At 44.9% G+C, this 22,402-nt stretch overlaps 1 protein-coding gene and 1 pseudogene across 4 annotated transcripts in view; both read right to left on the bottom strand.

The window, feature by feature from the left end:
• Window positions 1-2,188: 2,188 nt before the first annotated feature.
• The window catches only part of Adap2 (ArfGAP with dual PH domains 2), a 36,172-nt gene continuing 15,958 nt past the window's right edge, over window positions 2,189-22,402 (bottom strand). The window contains exons 7-11 of one of the 4 annotated variants that reach the window (XM_029557909.1): window positions 16,539-16,622; window positions 12,179-12,241; window positions 10,768-10,845; window positions 9,326-9,554; window positions 2,189-2,295 (exon numbers count right to left, since the gene is read on the bottom strand). In XM_029557909.1, the coding sequence (XP_029413769.1) occupies window positions 2,288-2,295; window positions 9,326-9,554; window positions 10,768-10,845; window positions 12,179-12,241; window positions 16,539-16,622 (462 nt within the window). In that variant the 3' untranslated portion in view covers window positions 2,189-2,287. Of the gene's footprint in view, window positions 2,296-7,131; window positions 8,135-9,325; window positions 9,555-10,767; window positions 10,846-12,178; window positions 12,242-16,538; window positions 16,623-22,402 lie in introns of those variants that run through there. The other 3 variants (XM_029557908.1, XM_008821620.3, XM_029557910.1) reach the window with 3 other exon arrangements.
• Window positions 4,811-6,641, bottom strand: LOC103724524 (annotated as a pseudogene).

The raw sequence follows: 22,402 nt of genomic DNA, 5'->3' as shown, positions 1-22,402 counted from the left end.
TCAACTCCAGCATCCTGATCACCACACAGATAGTGTTTTTTGGATTTGGGTGGACCAGTTGTTTAAGGACTGTGAATTCCCATCACTTTCACTGCAAAATGAACCTGTGTATAATTCTGTTCATCCTGGCTTTCATGACACCTTTCTATAATGGGCTATTTTATCATAACATCCAACTACTATATAAATAATGGCTGCTCTTTCCCTTTCTCTTATGGTTGACATTTATGTATTGCACAGAATTCAAAATGCTCTTTCTTAAATACAGCTATAATCCTGTGGACAGAGCGGTAGAGACAGGAAAATAGTAGGAACAAGTGTGATTATGATCCTTCCAGTGAACCAGGAACTGTGTTGTGTCTCCCCCGCCACCCCGGTGCTGGAGCTGTGATTATCTCCTAAGAGCCTGGAGCTGTGGTTCTCTCCTGAGGGCTGAAGTTGTGATTGCCTCCCACAAGCCAGAGTTGTGGTCCCCTCTTGTGAGCTGGAGTTATGGTCCCTTCACATGAACCTGGAACTTTGGTCCCCAACCATGAGCCATAGTTCCACATTCCTCTGGTGTTGGGCTGATAGAGGGGTAGATTGGAGAATGGAGGACTTGCGGATGTTGGGCAACAGTTTCAGCCTTCCCTGAGTGGTTGAATTCCCCACAACCTCCCCTCCCCCAGGTCCCAGGCTGTGACTGGTAGTGGCTTTGCCTCTGTGTTATGCTTCTGCTGGGGACAGAGGAGGTCTCTGTCATTTGCAGTATCTAGTCTTGAGGGGACTGATTTTCTAGAATGGAACTTCCCACCTCCCTTGAGAGCCAGCTAGGGTCTTGACTCCATACATGGTCCTGGGCATCCAGACCTTAATTTTGGATCTCTCCCATTCCCAGACACCAGGAGGTTTTCCAATCATTTTTCTGTTGCTCTTCTACAGACCCAGTGTACCTTAACCTGTGCCCTACCGAAAATGTAAATCACCTAATTGAACTTCTAGAGATAAAAATTTCAGTATGGGAAGTTAAAAGTACTTTAATAACTAAACCAGCATAATTTTTTTTGTCTTTTTGAGACAGGTCTCTGTATAGCCCCAGCTGGCCTGAAACTCACGATGTAGACCCTGTCTTAAAAATATAAAAAAAAAAGCCAGGCATGGTGGCGCACGCCTTTAATCCCAGCACTTCGGAGGCAGAGGCAGGCAGACCTCTGTGAGTTCAAGGCCAGTCTTGTCTACATAGTCTCATATACATGCAGGCAATACACAAATACACATAAAATGAAAATAAAAAATATTTTTAAAAAACCTCCCTAAAAAAATAAAAATAAATAAATAAAAATAAAGTAATTGTATTTTAGAACTTAAATTCACAATTCTATATGTGTACTATATAATCTTTGAGTATTATTTACTGACAAAACTACTACCAAACTTCAACAATACTGTGAAATTTATCACTATTGCTGTAATGTTTACTTAGCATTCACTCTCTTCCCAAATTCTCCAATCTACACAAAGGTTTTTACTTTTGTTTCTTGTTTTGTGTGTGTGTGTGTGTGTGTGTGTGTGTGTGTGTGTGTGGTCTTTTTGAGACAGTGTCTCCCTTGTAGCTCCAGCTGGCGTTGAACTCACTATGTAGACGAGGCTGGCCTCTAACTCACAGAGATTGCCTGCCTCTGCCTCCTGAGTGCTAGGCTTAAAGGTGTGCACCACCACACCTGGGCCTCATGTTATATATAACGTTTTTGAGACAAGGTCTCCCTGTAGACCCAGCTGGCCCAGAATTCACTATGTAGACCAGGTTGGCCTTGAACTCAAAGAGATCTTGTTGCCTCTGCCTCCCAAGTCCTGGGATTAAAGGCATGTGCCACCATGCATGGCCATGTTATTATTTTTTTAGAATCAATACTGATAAAAAAAGCTTTATCAAGCAAACTAACAAACAGAAGTTTTCACTTCTTCATTTTCTGGGAGTTAGGTCAAAAAGCCCATTCCAAGGCTTGCCAAGTGACTACCAATTCTAACAAGTTAAGCTTTTACTTGGAGATACCTTGTTTAACCTGATACATTCAGAAAGGGCCAAGAAAATTAGATTATTGTGGGGCTGGAAAGATGGTTCAGCAGTTAAGAGCACTGAGTGTTCTTGCAGAGAACCTAAGTTCAATTCCCAGGACCACATGGCGACTATGACAGTCGTTAACTCCAGTTCCAGAGGAATCAGATGCCCTCTTCTGACTTCGGAGGCATTGCATGACAGGATACCCTCACATGACATGGTGCAGTCATATACATGCAGACAATACACTCATATACCTAAAATAAACATAATAAATAAAATATTAAGAAAATTAGAGTATTGTTTATTTCAGTACACCTTTGTCAATCTAATATTTTTGGAAAATTTTCATCTTATGTACTTGAAATATATTTTCAAAAATTTGGAGCTTCCAATTGAGCTTATTAAATTTTTTTTTTTTTTTTCTCTTTGAGACAGGGTCTCCCTGTAACCCCAGCTGTCCTGGAACTCACTATGTAGACCAGGCTGGCCTTGAACTCACAGGGATCTGCCTGCCTCTGCCTCCTGAGTGCTGGGATTAAAGGTGTGCGCCACCACGCCCGGCCCCAGTTTATTAGATTTATGAGGAATATTTACGAGCTGTGAAGCCATTCCCTCAAATTCATCAGCTGTTGGAGTCTCACATTTTCAATTCAAGTTAACACATGTTAATACATACTCCTGTGACACTGGTTTTGAGTATTTTTTTTAAAAACTACACATACTGAATTCTTTCTTTCCTCCTTTTCTCCTCTTTCTCTTTTCTTTGTAAAAATTTTATTTATTTATTATGTGTATGTGTATTATGCCCACATGTATATTAAGTGCACACATGTCATGCAGTGCCCTCAGAAGCCAGAGAGGATGATGGATCCCCTGGAACTGGAGTTACAGACAGTTGTTAGCCACCATGTGGGTGCTGAGAATCAAACCCGGGTCCTCTGCAAGAGCAGCCAGTGCTCTTAACTGCTAAGCCATCTCTCTAGTCCCTCTGATCAGAATTCTTAAGATGTATCATGGTAAGGCTGGGTTTGAAATGTTTACGAGGAAACTTTCTTTTTATTCAAGACAAGAGCTTGCTGCTCACTGTGTTACCCAGGCTGACCTCAAACCTGCTGTGTAACTAAGGATAATCTTGAATTTCTGATTCTCCTGCCTCCATTCTGTGTACTGGAATTGCAAGCTTTCACTACCACACCTGGTTTTATGGGATGGTAGGAATCAAATTCTAGGCAAGTACTGTACTAACTGAGCTATGTCCCTAGCTTTTTTTTGTATTTTTTTATTCCATTTAGCTCTCCTCTCTCTCCCTCCCTCCTTTCCCCAACTCCCTATCCCCACCCCCAGCATGTACATGCAAACATCTGTAGCGGTCAGAGGATAATTTGCAGAAGTCAGTTCCCTCCCTGGGACTGAACTCAAGTCCTCAGGCTTGACAGCGAGCATCTTTAACTGCTGAGCCATCTGGCTGGTCCCCATTTGTTGAGCTTCTTAGGTCTGTATATGTCTTTTACCCAATTTAGAAATATTCAAATGATTTTTCTACTCCAACTTCTCTCTTGAGACCCCAAGTACACATATAATATAGTTTTAGAATGGCTCACAGCACAGATGTAGTTGCATGCTCCTTTAATCTCAGGATGTCAGAAGCTGAGGCAGAAAGATTGCCTCTAATTAGAAGCCAGCCTGGGGCTGGAAAGATGGCTCAGGAGTTAAAAGCACTCACTGCTCTATCTGAGGACTTCAGTTCAGTTCCCAGCACCCACATGGAACACTCAGAAAAACCTGTTAATTCTAGCTACAGGGATCTGACACCCACTTCTGACCTCTGTGGGCACACACACACACACATATTATATCTTTTTAAAGAAGTCAGCTGGAGACATCTCAAACCAAAAACAAAATAACAACAAAAACAGAGAAGTGCCCACTGGCCAGTGAGGTTCTATTTTCAGTTAAACTTTTTCTTTTTTTTTCAAGACTGGTGAATTTACCCTGATGTATTTTCATGTTCCTTGAGTCCTCTATCATCTTCTATCTAGCATTGAGCTGAGGTTTTTTATTCATATATTATAGTCAGTTCTAGAATTTTGTCTTTTTGAGACAGGGTCTCCCTGTAGCCCCAGCTGACTCCTCCCATAGCCTCCACCACTGGAATTCATGCATTCTGTCACTGTTAAGGCCTATCGAGTCAAGTTAGTATCCCCAGATGTCCCTCAGTTCAAGTTTACCCACCGAGATCTAGTCAGCCTATCTAGGGTCACTCCTTTTTTAATTAAAGTTCTAGAATTTTTATTTATTTATTTATTTATTTATTTATTTATTTATTTATTTATTTATTTAAGAAATGTAATTTAAAGGGCCTGGAGAGATGGTTCAGCAGTTGAGCACTGGCTGCTCTCGCAGAGGACCCAGGTTAGGTCCCCAGCACCTGCATGGCAGGTAACAACCATCTCTAACTCCAGTTCCAGGGGATCTGACGCTTCCTTCTGTCCTCTGCAGGCACTGCACAACATGGGTGCACTTACACACATGTAAACAATATATTCATACACATAAAATAAAAATAATAAATAATAAATTTTTTTTTGGTCTTTTTGAGACAGGGTCTCCTTGTAGCCCCAGCTGGCCTGGAACTCACTATGTAGACCAGTCTGGCCTTGAACTTTCAGATATCTGCTTGCCTCTACTTCCTGAGTGCTGGGACTAAAGGCAAGTACTACCATGCCTGGCTATAAATAAAATCCTTATTTCTGACCAGAGCAGCGCATCTTAACCAGGGATTATAAGACAAACAAGATCATATATCTTTATCATTTCATCCCAGGAACATTCAGCTCCCTGAGCCAAGCTTTGGAAACTTAAAATCTAAGCAAGTCACAGATAAACTCTGTGGAACCTTCCACTGTTTCAAGAAGAGGGTCAGGTTTGGAAAAATTCCAGAATCTTTTTTGTTGTTGTTTTATCCACTAAAGGTCTTTTTGAGACAGGGTTTCCCTGTAGTCACAGCTGGCCTGGATTCACTATGGAGACAAGGCAGGCCTTTAACTCACAGAGATCCACCAGCCTCTGCCTCGAAAGTGTTGGGATTAAAGGCTTGCCACACCACACCTGGCTCACTTTTTGGTCTTTTTGAGATAGGGTCTCCCTGTAGCCCAAGATGGCCTAGAACTGGCTACGTTGACCATACTGGCCTCAAACTCACAGAGATCCTCCTGCCTCTGCCTCCTGAGTGTGCTACGCCTTTAATCCCAGCACTGGGGAACTCTCTGTGAGTTCGAGGCCAGCCTGGTCTACATAGCTAGTTCCAGGCCAGCTGGGGCTACAAGGAGACCTTGTCTCAAAAAGACAAAAAAAACAAAAAACCCCAAATTCCAGAATCTTGAGTAAAGTCATAGGAACAAGAGACCAGCACTGAAGCGTGAAATGGTGAAAATTTCACCTTCCTAACAGCATAAGAGTGGTCAAGAAATTAAGAAACAAGTTGTCATGCATTGCTTAAGTCCCAGCCTCTCAAACTACAATCAACAGTTCCTGTTTTCATTGGAATGACACCAGTCACCGCTCAGGATTTCTGTCTGAAATCACCATTCTGACTCCTGTGGTCTTTACATCTCAAATTCTCAGCGTCTGATCACTTGAGGCTGAAGCAAAACAAACAGGGATGTGGACAGCCCAGACTGTGCTGTCAGTGACACTTCACGGCCTCTAATGGTACACAGAGAATTTGAAACGATTGGATCCTGCACTTTTGACAGTTTGATCCCGTGAGCTAGACACCACAGCTTTTTACTGCTGGTTTGAGTCCAATCAACAGTATATACCTCTTGAGTATAGAAACAAAAAGACTAAAAATAAAAGGAGAAATTCCTACACTTTAATAATTGGACCCTGACTACTTAGAGCCTGACCCCAGTGACTTGTGATTTCTTGTACATACAAACATTTAGAGTTTAACTTTTTTTTTTTTTGGTGTTTTTGAGACAGGGTAGTCCCAGCTGTCCTGGAACTCACTATGTAGACCAGGCTGGCCTTGAACTCACAAAGATCTGCCTACTCTGCCTCCCAAGTGCTGGATTAAAGGTGTTCAACACCATGCCCAGCTTAGAGTTTAACTCTTAATGACCCTTGCATGCCCCATCTCAAGGAAGACAACTAGTGATGGAAATTTTACTACTTCAGATGGAAAGATGTTCACTTACCTATCCAGATATGTACCCTGCACACATAGCACAGAAAATAAGAACAAGTAAATATCCCTTAATTGTTATAAAGGAACTGCTTTTCCACAGGCAGGGGAGGTATTCTCCCTGAGAATTCTCCAGCTAAGGCTCTTGTTTCTCTTGCAGAATATTTTATTTAATCTTTTTGTATCTGTTCTGGTTTGGCAAATACTTTTCCCTGTACCTCCCTCTTGTTACCATTGTTCACAGAATACTAAGCACACATTCTACCACAGAGCTACACGTCCAGGGTCTCCCAGGAACTTTGACACAAGGCCTTACCATGTTGCCCAGGCTGGCCTCAAACAGTCAAGTCCTGCCTAAACCTCCTGAATACTTGGGTCTACAGGTGTACCCACCATGCCTGGCTCCAGGAACATCTTGGACTTATACAGAAAAACCACTGATTTTGAAAAGTGAAGACTGTTTTTTTATCAACTTTTTAATATGAAAACTCAAATCTATATAAAATTTGCACAAATGGGTAAATAAATGTCCATCTACAATTCATCCAGATTTGTGAGTGGTGTGTTATCTCCCTCTGTATATAGATATAAGTATACATATATACATATACTTATTTTTGTTGAACCATTTAACAATTGGGTGTAGACATCTGCCTTTTTTGAGACAGGTTCTCCCTGTAGCCCACATTGTCCTGGAACTCACTATGTAGACCAGGCTGGCCTTGAACTCACAGAGATCTACCTGCTTCAGCCTCCCAAGTACTGGGACTACAGGCGTACACCACCACGCCCAGCTTCAGTTATGTCTTTTTTTTTTTAATTTGTCTTTTTGAGACAGGGTCTCCGGTAGCCCCAGCTGTCCTGGAACTCACTATGTAGACCAGGCTGGCCTTGAACTCACAAAGATCTGCCTCCCAAGTGCTGGGATTAAAGGTGTGCACCACCACGCCCGCCAGTTATGTCTTTTATAGCTGCTTTGTTTTTTAAATCGCAGATTCAATCAAGAATCCCGAATTGCAGTTGGTTGCCATGTTGTGGTCCTTTTTTTTTTCTCTCTGTTTTTCTTTGAAACAGAGTCACAGGTAGCCCAGGCTGGTCTTGAACTTGCTATGTATAATAGGAGCAGTTCTGATCCTCCTGCCTCTACCTCCCAGGCGCTATATTATGAGCATACACCACCGCCTCTGGCTCTTGGTCTCTTTTAATCTTGGAGTTCCCAAACTACTTTTTCTATGATATTGACATTTTGAAGAGTCCAGGTTAGATGTGCAGCAGCATGTAAAAAATATTTGAATTTATCTGATTATTTCTTCATGATTAGGTTCATATTAAACCTTTATCTTTTCTTTTTTACATGTGTGATGCTGTTGCTGTGGGGGCTTTTTCATTGTGATGCCCCCACCTCTTCTCTGTAGTTTTTGGGACAAGGATTGCTCTGTAACTCTAGATTTAAACTCACTTTATAGCCCAGGATGACACTAAACTCATGGCATGCCTCCTCCCTCAGCCTCCCAAGTTCCGGGACTATAGGCCTGCATCACTACAGCCAGTTTTCAGTGCCTCCATTTCAGATACGAGAAAGTTGTGGACCTTCTGAACTTCCAAGCCTGGGTGTGTATGGAGAGCTATAAGTTCCTGTCTGCACAGCTTCCCAACTCCCCAAGGCTGGCCAGTGGGAGCAAGAGAAGAAATCACATCTTGAGTCTTGACAGAGTCCACTGACAGGGGCAGCTACTGGCTACAGGCACCTGTGCTGGGCATCTAGGACAGAGGTGAGAACTCAGGTGCTCAGTGGCCAGCCAGCTCCTCAGCGATGGGTCACCTGTTACCACAGCCACTCTCTGCTGATGCAGCTGCAAAGGAAACAAGTGGGCTGACGGAGGTGGCCAGGACATGGCAGTGCTGTCCTGCGGGAGGAAAGAGGCAGCAGGGGACAAGTGTGCCGTGACTGAGGGAGCCAGAATAAAAAAAAAAAAAATTGAAGAAATATAAAAGGATAAAACTTAAAATACAGACTGAAGGGGCTGGAGAGATGGCTCAGTGGTTAAGAGCATTGACTGCTCTTGCGGAGGACCAGGGTTCGATTCCCAGCACTCACATGGCAGCTATGAACCGTCCTTAACTCCAGTTCCAGGGGAATCCTAAGCCCTCTTCTGATCTCTGTGGCATTGTAAGACACGGGTGCACTCACATACATGCAGGCAATACAATCATACACCATACACATAAAAATTAAAAAAATTTTAAAAATTAAAAAAAATACAGACTGAAAGAGAAGGATAGAAGACACACAGGCTAGAAAGGGAAAAGCAGGGACAGAGATGAAGAGACAGAAACAGATTCAGACCCACAGAGAATAGAAAGCTGGCAGCCCAATGGCTTCATCAACATTTTCTGCGTCCTTGATCTTGGGAACTGGGACAGTGAGGACAGTTGTGCTTATACTGGAGAGTCTCCGAGGGCACAAGGGCTTCTCCCAGGGGCTGAAAGGGTCACCTGTTTAGTCTGTACTTTTCCAAACACAGAACTTCTCCTTTGTGCTTGAGAAGCCAGGCTCTGGGCCAGAAGCTTCCTCCCTGGCTCAGCACATCTCTGCTTTTTACAGGGCTGTCCACAGATAGGGATGTCTCCTTGTGACACATTTGGGGTGAAGAGGAGGAGCAGGAGAGAGAGGCAGACAGACTAGATGACTGTGGAAAGAAGGAGCACTAAAAATAGCCTTCTCTCTGGGTGGGGAGGAATCCAGAATCCCAGGAGCTGCCCAGCAGGGTGACCTCTGCTAAGGATACCAGGCCAGGGCTTTCTCACGAGAAAAGGGACATGGGTGGGAGAACCTGCCCAGCTGGGTAGAGCCAGCCTCAAGAATTCTGTCAGGGTCAGACTCCTCCCAAAGCTCATAGGGATGGCTACATTAGAGGAACTTGGCCCAGAGGGGACTTTCTGGCAACAACATGCACTGTGTGTGCTTTTCCCTGTCAGGAAGTCAAGGCAAGGCAAAACGCAGAGTCAGGCTTCTCCAGCACCACAGCTGAGCCTGAGTGAAGAAGCCCCTTTCTGCCCTCACCCCAAAGAACCCTACCCCCACCCCTGTTTCTCACTGAGGCGATGAAGAGGTGACAAGGGACGGGACAGGACATCCCGCAGACTCTCCAGCCATTCTCGTTGTTCTTTCTCGTTGGGGCAGGTGAAGATGAATCTCCGCTCAGGCGTGAGGACAGTGAGGCCAGCTTTCCAGCGGTTTCCTCGGATGCCCTTGGGCAGGTCTTCACATACTTCATAGCCCTGCTCATTGCTCCCGAGAAAAACCTGGCCCTGCTCAAAGGCATCCTGAAAATGGAAGGCTTCTGGTTATCAGAGGCTGCCCTGGGACAGAGGGGCAGCTCTGCCAGTCCCAAGCTCCAGTTTGGTAAAGATGTGTGAGTGTCATTATTGAGAATTCTGCTAAGTGGCACTTTGAATTTGAAATGTTACAACCCTAAAGTAAACTGCATACAAAATCTGCTGAAGATACTAGCATACAGAGACTATACCACAAACCAAGCACTCTAGGTTTATTTTTGGTTTGTTTTGGTTTTGGTGTAGTGGATTAAACCTAGAGCCTCATACATGGTAGGCAAGTACTCTACCACTGAGCCCAGCCCTCTTTTCTTAATTTTGAGACAAGGTCTCACTAAACTGCCTTGTTTGACCTTGAACCTACTCTGTAGTCTAGCCAGTCTTTGAACCTGCAATACTCCTGACTCTGCCTCCCAAGTAGCTGGGATTACGGCTGGTGCCACCAGGCAGGCTGATCTCTGTGAGTTCAAGGCCAGCCTGGTCTACATAGTGAGTTCCTAGCCAGCTAGGGCTACAAGGAGACCCTGTCTCAAAAAGATGAAAAAAATGGTTTTTTTTGTTTATTACTTTTATTTTATGTGTATTTTGCCTGCATGTATGTAAGTGCACCTGTGTCATACAGTACTGGAGGAGGGCAGAAAAGGGTGTCAGATTTCCTGGAACTGGAGTTATGGATGGTTGTTAACTGCCATGTTGGTGCTGGGATTCAAACCTGGGTCCTCTGCAAGAGCAGCCAGTGCTCTTAACTGCTGAGCCATGTCTCCAGCTCCATATGCAACAACTTATACAGTCATCATGGCTACCGCTGAGTAAGGCATTCATATTAAGCCAATTTTTTTTCAGGAGGGAAATGTGGCATAGAGAGCTAAGTGCTACTGTGCCCAGCGCATGGCCCTACAGTAGAAGGGCTGACACTGGAGTCTGGCCAAAGTGATTCCAGAGCCTACTTCACTAACCGTTCCATTCCAGGCCTCCTGGTTATAAGAGAACCCTGGAGACTGGAGGAAGGAATGCACCTTACTTAACCACTATTGGCAGCACTGGAGATCTGGAATGGAACTGAGAGAAGCAAGGTTGTAGACTTTCCTGTCCAGGGTTCTCCAGCTCTGGGACTCTGAGAGATGGGTTTATCTGTATAGTCTTTGCTAAGCACTGGCCCATCCGTCTGGGAACATCTCCAGGAGGGACCAGAATTAGCTCTTACCAGGGGGTTCTTGTAATACAGCAGCTGCCGCTCCTGGGGATCCAGGGCAAACCATCTTTTCTTGAAAGGTTCTCTCTGCTGCAAAAGAGGGAACTTCTTACCAGATATAGCAAAGCAAGGGACAGAGGTCAGGGCCAGCCCAGAGATGAGGCCAGTCCCACTGGTTCTCCCAGCCTGGCTTCTGCAACCAGATACCCTAGAGCTTCTCCCTGGGGCCTGGACAGGTGTTCAGACTCTGAAGGCTCAGCCCAGCCCCTCTCTGCCTGTCACCTCCTTCCCTACCCCCTGCTAGCCTTGCCCTGCTGTCTGGGGTTGGAAGGGGTACTTCCTTCTTTCTCAGGCTTTGGACAAAGAAGTCTCAGAAAAAGGAAGCCAGGGAAATCAGAAGTGGCTGAGGCTCACCAAGTTGAAAGTGCTGGTCTTGGCTTGACTCTAATCTAGGTCAGGGGAGAGAAAGTCCTGAGGCAAGAACCATGGGAAGGGACTGTGCCTGACTTCTAGGGGAAGAAGCCTATCTCCTCCCTTTCACCACATTTTCAATGTACCTAAGGTTTTCTCTCACACAGCCCCCCAACACCTTTCAGTGTCCTCTTAACCATCCTCCAACAACATTATACTTGCTTTTGCACTGAACCCCTGACCTTTATGCATGCTAGGCAAGCCCCTACCTTGAGCTACATCATCAGCCCCTATCCTACCTCATTAAATTTTAATTTTTAAACAGTGCCTCATTAAATTGTGTAGACTGATTTTGAACTTGTTATATAACTCAGGCTAACTTTGAATTTGCACTCCTCCTGCCTCAGTTTTTCGAGTATCTGGGATTAACAGGTCGGTGTAATTATGCCTGGTTTACAGAAAAGCCAGGGTCTTCCCCTCAGTGGCAGCTGGCTTCCTCTCTCCCTCAGATAACTGAGAATGTACAGACCCTATGGGGGTAGGGGGTAGATTCAGTAAAAGGGAGCAAGGCTGGGCATGAGAAGTGAGGGCCTACTGGTAAGAATATGGGCCTCACTGGCACCCTACGATGGGTGTACAGCTGTGTTTCCTCAGACTAACCCATACAGGATTCAGAAACACTTGTACAAAATCTGTCTCCCTAGGGAGTTCCTTCTCAGCTCTGCTTTCCCAGGGTTAGAGTCTATGATACTCAGAGGAAAGAAGCTGATGGTGATGACGATGAGGGTGATGTGTGAATGGAAGAAACCCCTGGAGCAATGCTGAGTCACATACCAGCCAACTCTAAGTCTCTAGTCAGCCCTTCAACTCAGGAACTTACAAATACTGGTATTTTTCCTTTCTCTCCTTCACCAGCCCTCCCTCCCATTCCCCCACTCCCACCCCTAATTTTCTGCCCTATTGGAGTATGGGGCAGGGTCATGTTAAGTCCCCCATAAAGCAGTGAATGTACCTTTGGACCAGTCTTCTCCATGAAGCCTTGTTTGAGGTAGTTCCTGGTGATGAGGGGCACGAGCTAGGGGAAGAGACAGAGGCTGACCCACATTCACACCAGGGCTCAAGGTTTCATACCGAATTTGGCCCCCAGAGAAGAGAGTTTTGGAATGAGGAAGGATGTGGACTCATGGTTTATGGGGTTATATTTGGAGTGTGCACTGGATATAATACAAATATTTCAACAAAGCCAATCAACAGGACCTCAGATGTCTGCAGAGCTTACCAGCATGGTTGGGTCAGGATTAAAGGACTTTATCAGTCCTAGGGTATGGACTCAGGCAAGGCTGTCAGGAGACCTACTTGTCTGTTCTGGGTACAATTCTTCATGAGTTTCTAACACCTACAGCCCTGGGTGGTGGGTAGGTTTTCATAGCCTTATCCCACTCACAAATAAACCAGGTTGCAGAGAAGTGGGAGGGGACTTTGCTGAAGTTGGGTGGCTGATAGCCTGAAGAGGTATGTCACATCCAGGACTGACAGGCAACAGGCTGACAGAGCCCTCTGACCAGATGCCCCATGCCAGCTGAGATCTGGTCACAGATTCTAACATAGATCATGATGGCAGGGTTGGAAACAGAAAGCTCTGGACTAGGAGACCGGAGTTCTAGCCCCATTTCTGGTCTCCACGAGCTGTGTTACCTTGGCAAGACTTCTGTCTCTGGGGGCCTGTTTCCTACTGTGATCTCCAAGAGCCTTACAGCCTAATTTCCTATGCTCAGAGAAACTTCCAGGGATTGACAATGGCTTCCCATGCTTCCTGGGAGTGGGGAGAGCAGAGCCGGGCAAATAGGGCTTAAAATGGCAATCTAGGCTTCTAAGAAAACATCAGGGTCCCTGGAGTTCTATGGCCAGAAGCTGAGGTAAGATCTGAAGAATCGCAACAGGAAGTCTACAGAGAGGAACTTGGGGGCCCCAAATGAAAAGCACCCCATTCTATATAGGCTTTCTTCTCTGTTTGTAGAAATTGGTCCCCTAACTGTTCCATATTCTGAATTTGAGCCAGCACAGGGCCCATCTAGACCTAGGGAAACAAGAGAACAAAAAGAAGCCTCCTGACTGTAGTACTCCTTCAGCACACCTTCCCAACCTCAGACTCTGGCCTCACTGTATCCTCACAATAGCTCTGGCAGGTGGACATCAGGCCAAGGTGACAGCTGAGTCCAGGGGCTCAGAGAGGTGATGTCACTTGCTGGGCAACACACCAGGCTCTCTGACTTTTTTCTTTTCCTCCCTCACTTTTTTTCTTGGACAGGGTTTTGCGCTGTATCCAAGACTGGTCTTGAACGCAGGCTGTCCTCAGACTTTTAGCAATCCACCTACCTCAGCCTCCAGAGTGCTGGGATTAAAGCCTACATCACCATGTTCAGGTTCAGGCGTCGCTCTTTCTTTCTTGTTTTGGGAATGGAACCCAAGGTCTAACACTTGCTAGGCAAGTGCTCTATTACTGGGCCACAGCCTATCCTTGCATTTCAGATCAAAGGACTACAAGAATTCATGGGTTTCTTTTTTTTTTTTGAGACAGGGTCTCCCCTGGCCTGGAACTCCCTTTGTAGACCAGGCTGGCCTTGAACTCACAGAGATCCACCTACCTCTGCCTCCTGAGTGCTGGGGACTAAAGGCGTGTGCCACCACGCCCTGCAACTTCATGGGTTTCTAACACCTACATCCTTAATCCTAAATCAGACCTCCCAGAACCTCACATCACCCATAGACCTAGGAAGGGAAGAAAGACATGGGAGAGAGGCAGGCAGGGAGGAAACTGGGGGTGAGTAGGGAATGGTAGATGAAGGAAGCAAGGGAACATGGAGGACACTGGTCAAAGACCAACTTCCTCCACACAGATCAGCAAAGACAGGAAGCCAGGCAAGATTAAATAAGGCTGTGCATCTGCTCTTTTAGCCTCTGCTCCTCTGGGTCAGCAGTCAGCAGTCAGCACTCTGGACTCCCCGCCCACTAAGCCAGCAGTAACCAGCTCTTGGTGCTGACTCAGGACAGCAACCTTGGCCTCAGGAGTTCTGACCCCTGGTCTTGCTGGAAATGTTCCCAGGGATCTGCCAAATGGGTGCATCACTGGACTTTGAGTAGACCCTATCCCAGACACCCAGCTCCTTACAAAACCCAGGAATTGAGGAGCATTTAGGCTTTCAATGATGGTCTAACCAATAAAAATAAGAAACTCCAGGATCAGGCTGGGGAAATGGCTCAGTGGGTAAAGTACTTGCCAGGCAAGCATGAAGACCCAACAGCACTCATAAAAAGAGCTGGCCCTGGTGGTGAGTGCTTGTAATTCCAGCACTGGGGAGGCAGAGATGGAAGGATACTCAGAGCTCATTAGCCAACCAGGTTAGTCCATGGGCAAGCCCCAGGTCAACAAAGAGACTTTATCTTAAGAAAAACAAGGTGTTCCAGGAGTGGTGGTGCACGTCCTTAATCCCAGCACTTGGGAGACAGAGGCAGGTGGATCTTTGTGAGTTCGAGGCCAGCCTGGTCTACATAGTGAGTTCCAGGACAGCTGGGGCTACAAGGAGACCCTGTCTCAAAAACACAAAAGAAAAACAAGGTGAATGGCATCTGAGAAATGCTGTGGGAGGTCTACTTTTGGCCTTCACATGCACACGCACACATGTGTACACAGTTATAGACAGACAGACAGACACACACATACACACACACATACACACACAAGAAATCACAGGACTGGGGCTGGTGAGATGGCTCAGCTCATACACAAAGTAAATAAAGAAATGCAATAAATTTAAAAAAAAAATTTAGGGCCCACCTTTCCAATCTCACTGTCAATCACGTGGTGATAACACCACCCCTAGGAAGGCAGGTTCATCTTAAGTTATGCTAAATAGATGGGTGGAAAACCTGGTTCCTTAATGAGGTAGTAAATTTTTCCTGCCTGGAATCCTGCCTTGTAACGCAGAATTCCACAGAACTTCTGACTAGCCACAGTCATGTAGCTCTCTGTAAGTCTGTCTGCTTTCTGCTGTTTGGGTCCATTCTTCAATTCTTTTATGAATGAGACTAAGAACACTCTAGGGAACCCCTCCCCCATTTCTGTACAGGCCGAAACTATGGACATATGGCGTCTTATTTTAATTAAGAGACAAAATGACCTACAGTAACAATATGTGAAGATGCTTTGCAGATGACAGACTGGCACCATCCTTTGAAATATTTTGGAAAAAATTTCATTTTGTACCCTTTGTATGTTCAGAATATAGCGTTATCAGAAACCCTGAAAAATAAAATAAAATTTAAAAAGAAAGAAAGAAACAAACAAACAAAGAAAGAAAGAAAGAAACAAAGAAAGTACAGGAATGCTGGCTGTGGTGGCAAGGTGGCCAAAGAGTTCAAGGTTATTCTTGGTCACACAGTAAATTTGAAGCCAGCTTGAGTGACATGAGACCCTGTTTTTAAAAAAATAAATAAATAAAAATAAAAAATTAGGAAAAAGAAAGTAAAACAAAAACAACAACAACAAAAAAAAACCCTAGGATCAGCATGGTCCCTCCATCCCTGTCACTTAAAATATTCTCTTAAAAGGAAGCCTAAATCACATCCTCAATTATAAAACCTCATAGATAGAAGGGTCCCTGAAAGTGACTTGGACCAACCACTATCTTACCAATATGGAAACATGCTCAGAAACATGGTATGGCCTGTAAGGGTCACACAGCATGTCAGTAACAGAGCATTCAGGAGGACCCAGGCCCCTTGGTTTAAAATCATCCTCTGCCCTAGGCTATTCCAGCTTCCCTGGCAAGCCTGCAGGAAGTAGATGGGGGCCCCAGATGTCTGGGGACAATCAAGAAGTTCTAGCTTATAGTCAGCTTCATTACCACAGGCAGATCCACTCCTGCTACATAACTGAAATGAAGAAGATCCCAGCATCTTCCTGAGTCCAGAGTACCACAGCGCACAGGTATGAAGGCAACAAGGAAAGAGCACCTTCTATCATTCCTTTGCCAGGAGTAATCACCCAGTCCAAGTGCCTCTAAGTGAAGCCTAGATAAAAAGAGTTAGGACATGAAACGAGCCCAAAGCGCTTTGTGTGTGGGGTTCAGTGGCACATTTTAAGGAGAAGGGGTCAGAAAGAGATGCTCAAAGGCTGAAGTTCTTGACCCTTGTAGTGGCCATGTGACTTGAAGGGAAGCCATTGATTTGCTTTTCAGAGGCTACTTGGTTATCCTCCAGCTTCTCAAGGTCTTGCCTGCAATAAACCTAGCCTGGCTTCTGGGCGTCTTTAGGGGTCAGGAGACAAAAAGAGGAAAGGGGAGACTCAGAAGCTGGACTCACATTTAGCTCACCTCAGACTGTGGGAGATCAGGAAGGGCCATTTTTAGGTATTGCAGTCGGGCTGCACGGAGAGCGTTGAACCAGTCTACAATCTCCTGCCAGGGAAAATGCAAAGGACATGGGCAGTGGTGAGCTGGGCGGGCATGAAAGGAGCCTGGTGGCAGGGCTAGGGGTGGCAAGGTTTGGGTACTTAGCAAATGTACACATCATACAGTTCCAACTAGGGGCACCTGGAGAGGGTTATATCATAGCTGAGGGGGCTGCCCTGAGCAAACAGGAAGTCACGGACAGGAAGGGCTCCCAGTTGTGGAAAAGGACCCTTTGTTGTTTTGTTTTTATTTGTGGTTTTTTTGGTTGTTGTTGCTGTTTGTTTTGAGACAGACTCTCAGTATGTAGCACTGGCTGGCTTAGAACTCAACTATATAGACCAAGCCAGCCTTGAATTCACAGAGATCTTCCTGCCTCTAACTCCCTAAGTGCTGGGATTAAAGGTGTGCACCTGGGGTCCTCTTGGAAGATTTGGTGTGGAGAGGGACTGAGACTCTGTTCCTTAACCTCATACTCTCGGATGGCATGGTACAGTAGGTCAATGGGACACACACTGAAGAGCAAAGGTCTTAGAAAGACATCAAAGACCGGCTTTTAGAAGGGTAGGGGGTTGCACAAAGGACACTCCTCCATCAGGGATGCTCAGGACCTGGAATGCACACAGGCCACAGCTAGATGGACCTTTGTGGTATCACACTGAGAGAGTGCATCCCTTGGCAGCACGGGCCACCAGCATCTCACCAGTAGGCAGCCAATCAGCCAGCATGATTTTCTTTTCTTTTTGCCTCCCTCCCTTCCTTCCTCCTTTTTTTTTTTTTTTGCAGTCTCATGTAGCCCAGAGGCTGGCCTTGAACTTCTGATCCACCTCCCAAGTCCTGGGATTACAGATGTGTATCACCACACCTTTTTATTTTTTATTTTCTATTTTTTAATTTTTTTTTTTTTTTTTGGTCTTTTTGAGACAGGGTCTCCCTGCAGCCCCAGCTGGCCTAGAACTCACTATGTAGACCAGGCTGGCCTTGAACTCACAGAGATCCCCTGCCTCTGCCTCCAGAGTGCTGAGACTAAAGGTATGCACCACCATGCCTGGCTCACACTCATCTTATTTTGCTGTTTATTTTCCCTAAATAAATGTTTATTGAAAACTTATACTGTGACAATTAGTAGCGCTTAATCACAGAGCAAGTTAGCTTCAAGAATATAGCACAAGTTATTTTATGATGTGATGTCTCAAACACGAAATCTCCTCTGACCTAAAGGGAGAAAGGCAAAACTATTCTTTGAATAGAAGCCTGGATCTGCTAACCCAAAGACATTGCTATCAACTAAATATTTACTTTACAAAAAAAAACAAAAAAAACAAAAAAACAATAAGCCCTTTGCCACAAGGATCCTAACGTATCCTAGACTGTTAGCATGACTTACACACACTCCTCCCACACATGACTGTTTGCAATGGTACCAGCACACACAGCTCCTTTCTCCTGCTCCATTCCATTTTACCTACAATGTTCTACTCATCGCACTGGTTAGTTTGGATGTTGTAAGAGATTCTTAGGTACTTGCTCTGCCCAAGCCGTACTTCTCTGACTCACCTCCCTAATCAACCTCACATCCCTATGATCCCCACCTTACCTTGGTTACAGAAGCTTGTCCAATACAAAGCCTGGACTGGGCTTATCAGATATTCTCTCTCTCTCAGGAATTTGGAATTGGGAGACTGAAAGACTTGTTCAGATAGTTGCAGTAAAGAACTTTGATGTAATACAGTGATTGAGAAAGTGGTTTAATTATAGTTTCAAAAGAATGCCACAATTTCCCTTTCTCTTCCCTAGGCTAGATACATGGACCTAGTATTCTGGACTTCTGTTTAAGCTCTCCTGTCCTGGTGTTTGTTAAGGACCTTCTTGGCAGAGTGTGTTGGCACATGTAGATAATCCCAGAATGAAGAAGGCCAAGGCAGGAGGAATGCCACAGGTTTAAGGCCAGCTGGGCTACATAGCAAGATAGAAGGAGAGGAAGGAAGGAAGGAAGGAAGGAAGGAAGGAAGGAAGGAAGGAAGGAAGGAAGGAAGGAATGGCTCACTCTAGTTCTGGCACCTCCTTTGTGTGGTGCTATTTGAAGACTTTGGGGAGGGAGGGAGGGAGAGAGGAAGGGAGGGGAGGGAGAGGAGGGAGGGAGGGAGGAAGGAAGAAGGCAGGAAGGGAGGAAAGAGGAAGGGAGGGAAGGAAAGAAAGAAGGAAGGAAGGAAAGAAGGAAGGAAGAAAATAAGACAAAAAGTGCTTGGATCTCAGGCACTAAGTAAATGGGGACATCCCAGAAAAAAAAAAGTACCCAGCCTTCACTTTACAAGATTTCTCAAGTCACAGATAGTGGTCCTGGAGCTAAATCCAACTTGCATACATGTTTGGTTTCTGAAGTTCATTTGTTTCAATCCTCTATGCCCTGTTTGTCCTACGTTCCTGTTTGTCACACCCACCCCCTTCTTATACCCTTTTACTTAAAAAAAGTTTTACATTTATTTGTTTAGTGTGGGTGTTGGGCTAGGGGAATGTGCATGTACCATGGTGTGCATGTACCATGGTGTGCATGTAGAAGTTATAGGGTGACTAACAGTAGTCAGTTCTCTCCTTCAATCATCTGGGTCCCAAGAATTAAACTCAGGGCATCAGACTTGGCAGCAAGTACCTCAAACCACTGAGCAATCTCGTCAGCCCCACTTTACATTTAGATTACCTGTCTGGCTCATTTAGGTATAAACCCACAGTTTCCATTGAAGTCCATCTATCAGAGAGGTTGGACATCAACAGGAAGAGAAGGAGGGACAGCCTCAGTACAAATCATCATGGTAGTGACTGACAGAGGGGAAGGCTGATATGACTGCCTAACCAGTCTGGTTAGAGTAGAGACATCAGTAGAGACATGCCAGACCCCACAGACTGAAATCCAGAGGCCTATTCCATATCCCCAGTCTGGCAAAACTAAAGGAGGGGTGGAGAAAAATGATCGGTTTTAGATTTCTTATTAATCTTACACATGGGGCCCTTGAATTTAAAGAAAGAAAAAAGTATGCCTGAACTGTACCTGGTGGCATAGGCCTGTAATACCAGCTAACTGACAGACTGAGGCAGGAGGGTCACAAGGTAAAGGAATCAGAGCTACAGAGTCAGGTCCAAGGCCAATCTGGATAACATAATTAGACCTAACTCAAAATAAAAAGTAAAAAGAGGATCTTTGTGAGTTTGAAGCCAGCCTGGTCTACATAGGGAGTTCCAAGCCAGCTGGGGTTACAGGGAGACCCTGCTCAAAAAGACCAAAAAAAAAAAAGTAAAAGTAAAAAGAGGGATGGGAATTTGTTCAGTGGTACAGTATATGTAAGACATCTTGGGTTTGATCACTATTACCAGAAAAATAAAATAAAATAACATGAGAGAGAGAGAGAGAGAGAGGGAGAGAGAGAGAGAGAGAAGAAAAAAGGTATGACACTACTTGAACCCCTGGTATTACATAATAACATGCCTCTTAGAAAGAATATATTTTCTTTCTCTCTATCCTTTTTTTCCTTTTCTTATCGTCTTTTCCCCCTCTTTTCTGTCTCTATCTCTCTGTCTCTGTATCTTTCACACACACACACTACACACACACACACACACACACACACACACACACACACACACACGAGTTCCTGTCCTCAATCTCTCAGGAGCCCTGACCACACACGTGTCCCCTGATATAAACTCTGTCTTCCCCATCTAAATCCCTTTAACCAAATCAAGTATGTTCCTCTCTAGCAGAGTTGCCCAATTCTTAAATAGAGGTTCCTTTATTTAGAAAGGGCTTAGAAAAAAAACCTTTCTTAAAGAATTTCATACAAGTAGATGATGTATTTGATCATATTAACTGCCCCCATTCCCCTGTCTTGTCCCCCTCCTGCCCCCTCTGGACATCTCCTTTCCAACATGTCTCCCTCTACTTTCATATCCTTTTAAAAAAATAATTCACTGAATTTAATTAGTGTTGTTTGCATGCACATGGTTGTGGGGTTATTTACTGGATCATGGACAACTTATCAGAGGCTACACCACTAAAGAAAGATAATGGAAAGCCTTTTTATCACACATTCCCCACCAGGACATTTTCGCATCTCATGTGTCCACACCAGGATGGCTGTCCTTCACAAGGCATCATCAGTGCCTCTTCCCCGTTTCCCTCCCTCCCTTGACTGTGAGATCCTAGAGACCACAACTCTGCCCCATTCCCTGTCACACTCCTGGGACACTTTGCACATTTCAGAGGTCTGATAAGGACTTGTTGATGGGTAAATTCGTAAATGTGCTAAGCCTGGGGGTGTGGGCGTGTGATCCCAGCTACTCAAAGGCTGAAGCAGGAAGATTTTAAGTTCAAGGCCAGCCTGAATAACTTAGTGACTTAAAGAGAAATTATCCCAAAATTTAAAAAAAGGGGGGGGGGTCAGGGATACAGTTAAGTGGTAGAGTATCTGCCCAGCAGAGTACTTGCCCAGAATGTACAGGGCCTGGGCTTGATCCCCAGCACTGAAAAAGAGGAAAGAAAGAAAAAAGAAAAAAGAAAGATTACCCTTTACATCTGCTACAGCCATGAACAAATAATAACCACAAATGCTTCTAATGTACTTAATAATTGTGAAATACTTTCACATTCATGGTTCATGATCACTCAGCCTTTAAATGCCCCGTGAGAGCCAGGTGTGTGGCACATAACTTTAATTCCAGCACATGAGAGGCAGAGGCAGGCAGATCTCTGTGAGTTTGAGGCCAGCCTGGTCTACATAGTGAGTTCCAGGCCAACCATGGTTACACAGTGAGACCCTGTCAATTAACAACAACAACAACAATAATAATGATGATGATAACAAAGTCCTGTGAGTAATGAGTGCTGGAGAGCAAGTCAGAGTCAACTCCCCAGTATGAAGGACCCTTGGAAAGACCCAGTCCATCTAACTCCTGACACCTGCTGCTGAAGGTTCTCCCACCCGAAGAGGCACATAGGGTGGTAAAATGGGTGCAGGACTGAGGCATCATCTGTTGTGTGATCCTGAGCTAGTGACCTGACATGTGCTGGCCTCAGGAATGTAGGGAGAAAATATTGTTCAGAGAATTAAGAAATGAAGGATACGGGCTGGAGAGATGGCTCAGTGGTTAAGAACACTGACTGTTCTTGCAGAAGACCCAGGTTCGAATCCCAGCACACACATAGCAGCTAACAACTGTCTGTAACTCCAGTTCCAGGGGATCTGACGGCCTCTTCTGTCCTCTGTGGGCATTGTACCACATGGGTGCACTTATCTCCATGCAGGCAATACACTCATACACAAAAAAATAAAATAAAATATAAATAAAATTAAGAAAAGAAAGAAAGAAGCTGGGCGTGGTGGCGCACAGGAAAAGAAAGATCCCGCCTGTTGTCAGATTCAATCTTCTCTAAAAGCTCCATGAAGGAATCCAAAAAGAGAAAAAAGAAAGAAAGAAAGAAAGAAAGAAAGAAAGAAAGAAAGAAAGAAAGAAAGAAAGAAAGAAAGAAAGAAAGAAATGAAAGATAGCAGTCACCAAGAGGTATGTCCAGCAAAGTCAACAAATGGCCCCCAAATGTCATTCCCCTCCTTCACTTAGCATCTCTGTCCCTGTTCCATCACTGACCCTGCTCAGGCTATAATGTGACCCATTTTATTTTCTAAGACATGTCCTTATGGCCCAACTGCTCTTTTCTTATGGGCAGATCTCCCAGTCTTGCTATGAGCCTCTTGTCTCAGCCTCCCAAGTACTAGTATTATTGGAATATAGTAGTTCAT

This window comes from Nannospalax galili, unplaced genomic scaffold (genome assembly GCF_000622305.1).
Source record: "Nannospalax galili isolate Female #2095 unplaced genomic scaffold, S.galili_v1.0 scaffold8, whole genome shotgun sequence".
Taxonomy (NCBI): domain Eukaryota; kingdom Metazoa; phylum Chordata; class Mammalia; order Rodentia; family Spalacidae; genus Nannospalax; species Nannospalax galili.
The sequence above is the reverse complement of the archived record's forward strand: the minus strand, read 5'-3'. Positions and strand labels throughout refer to the sequence as shown.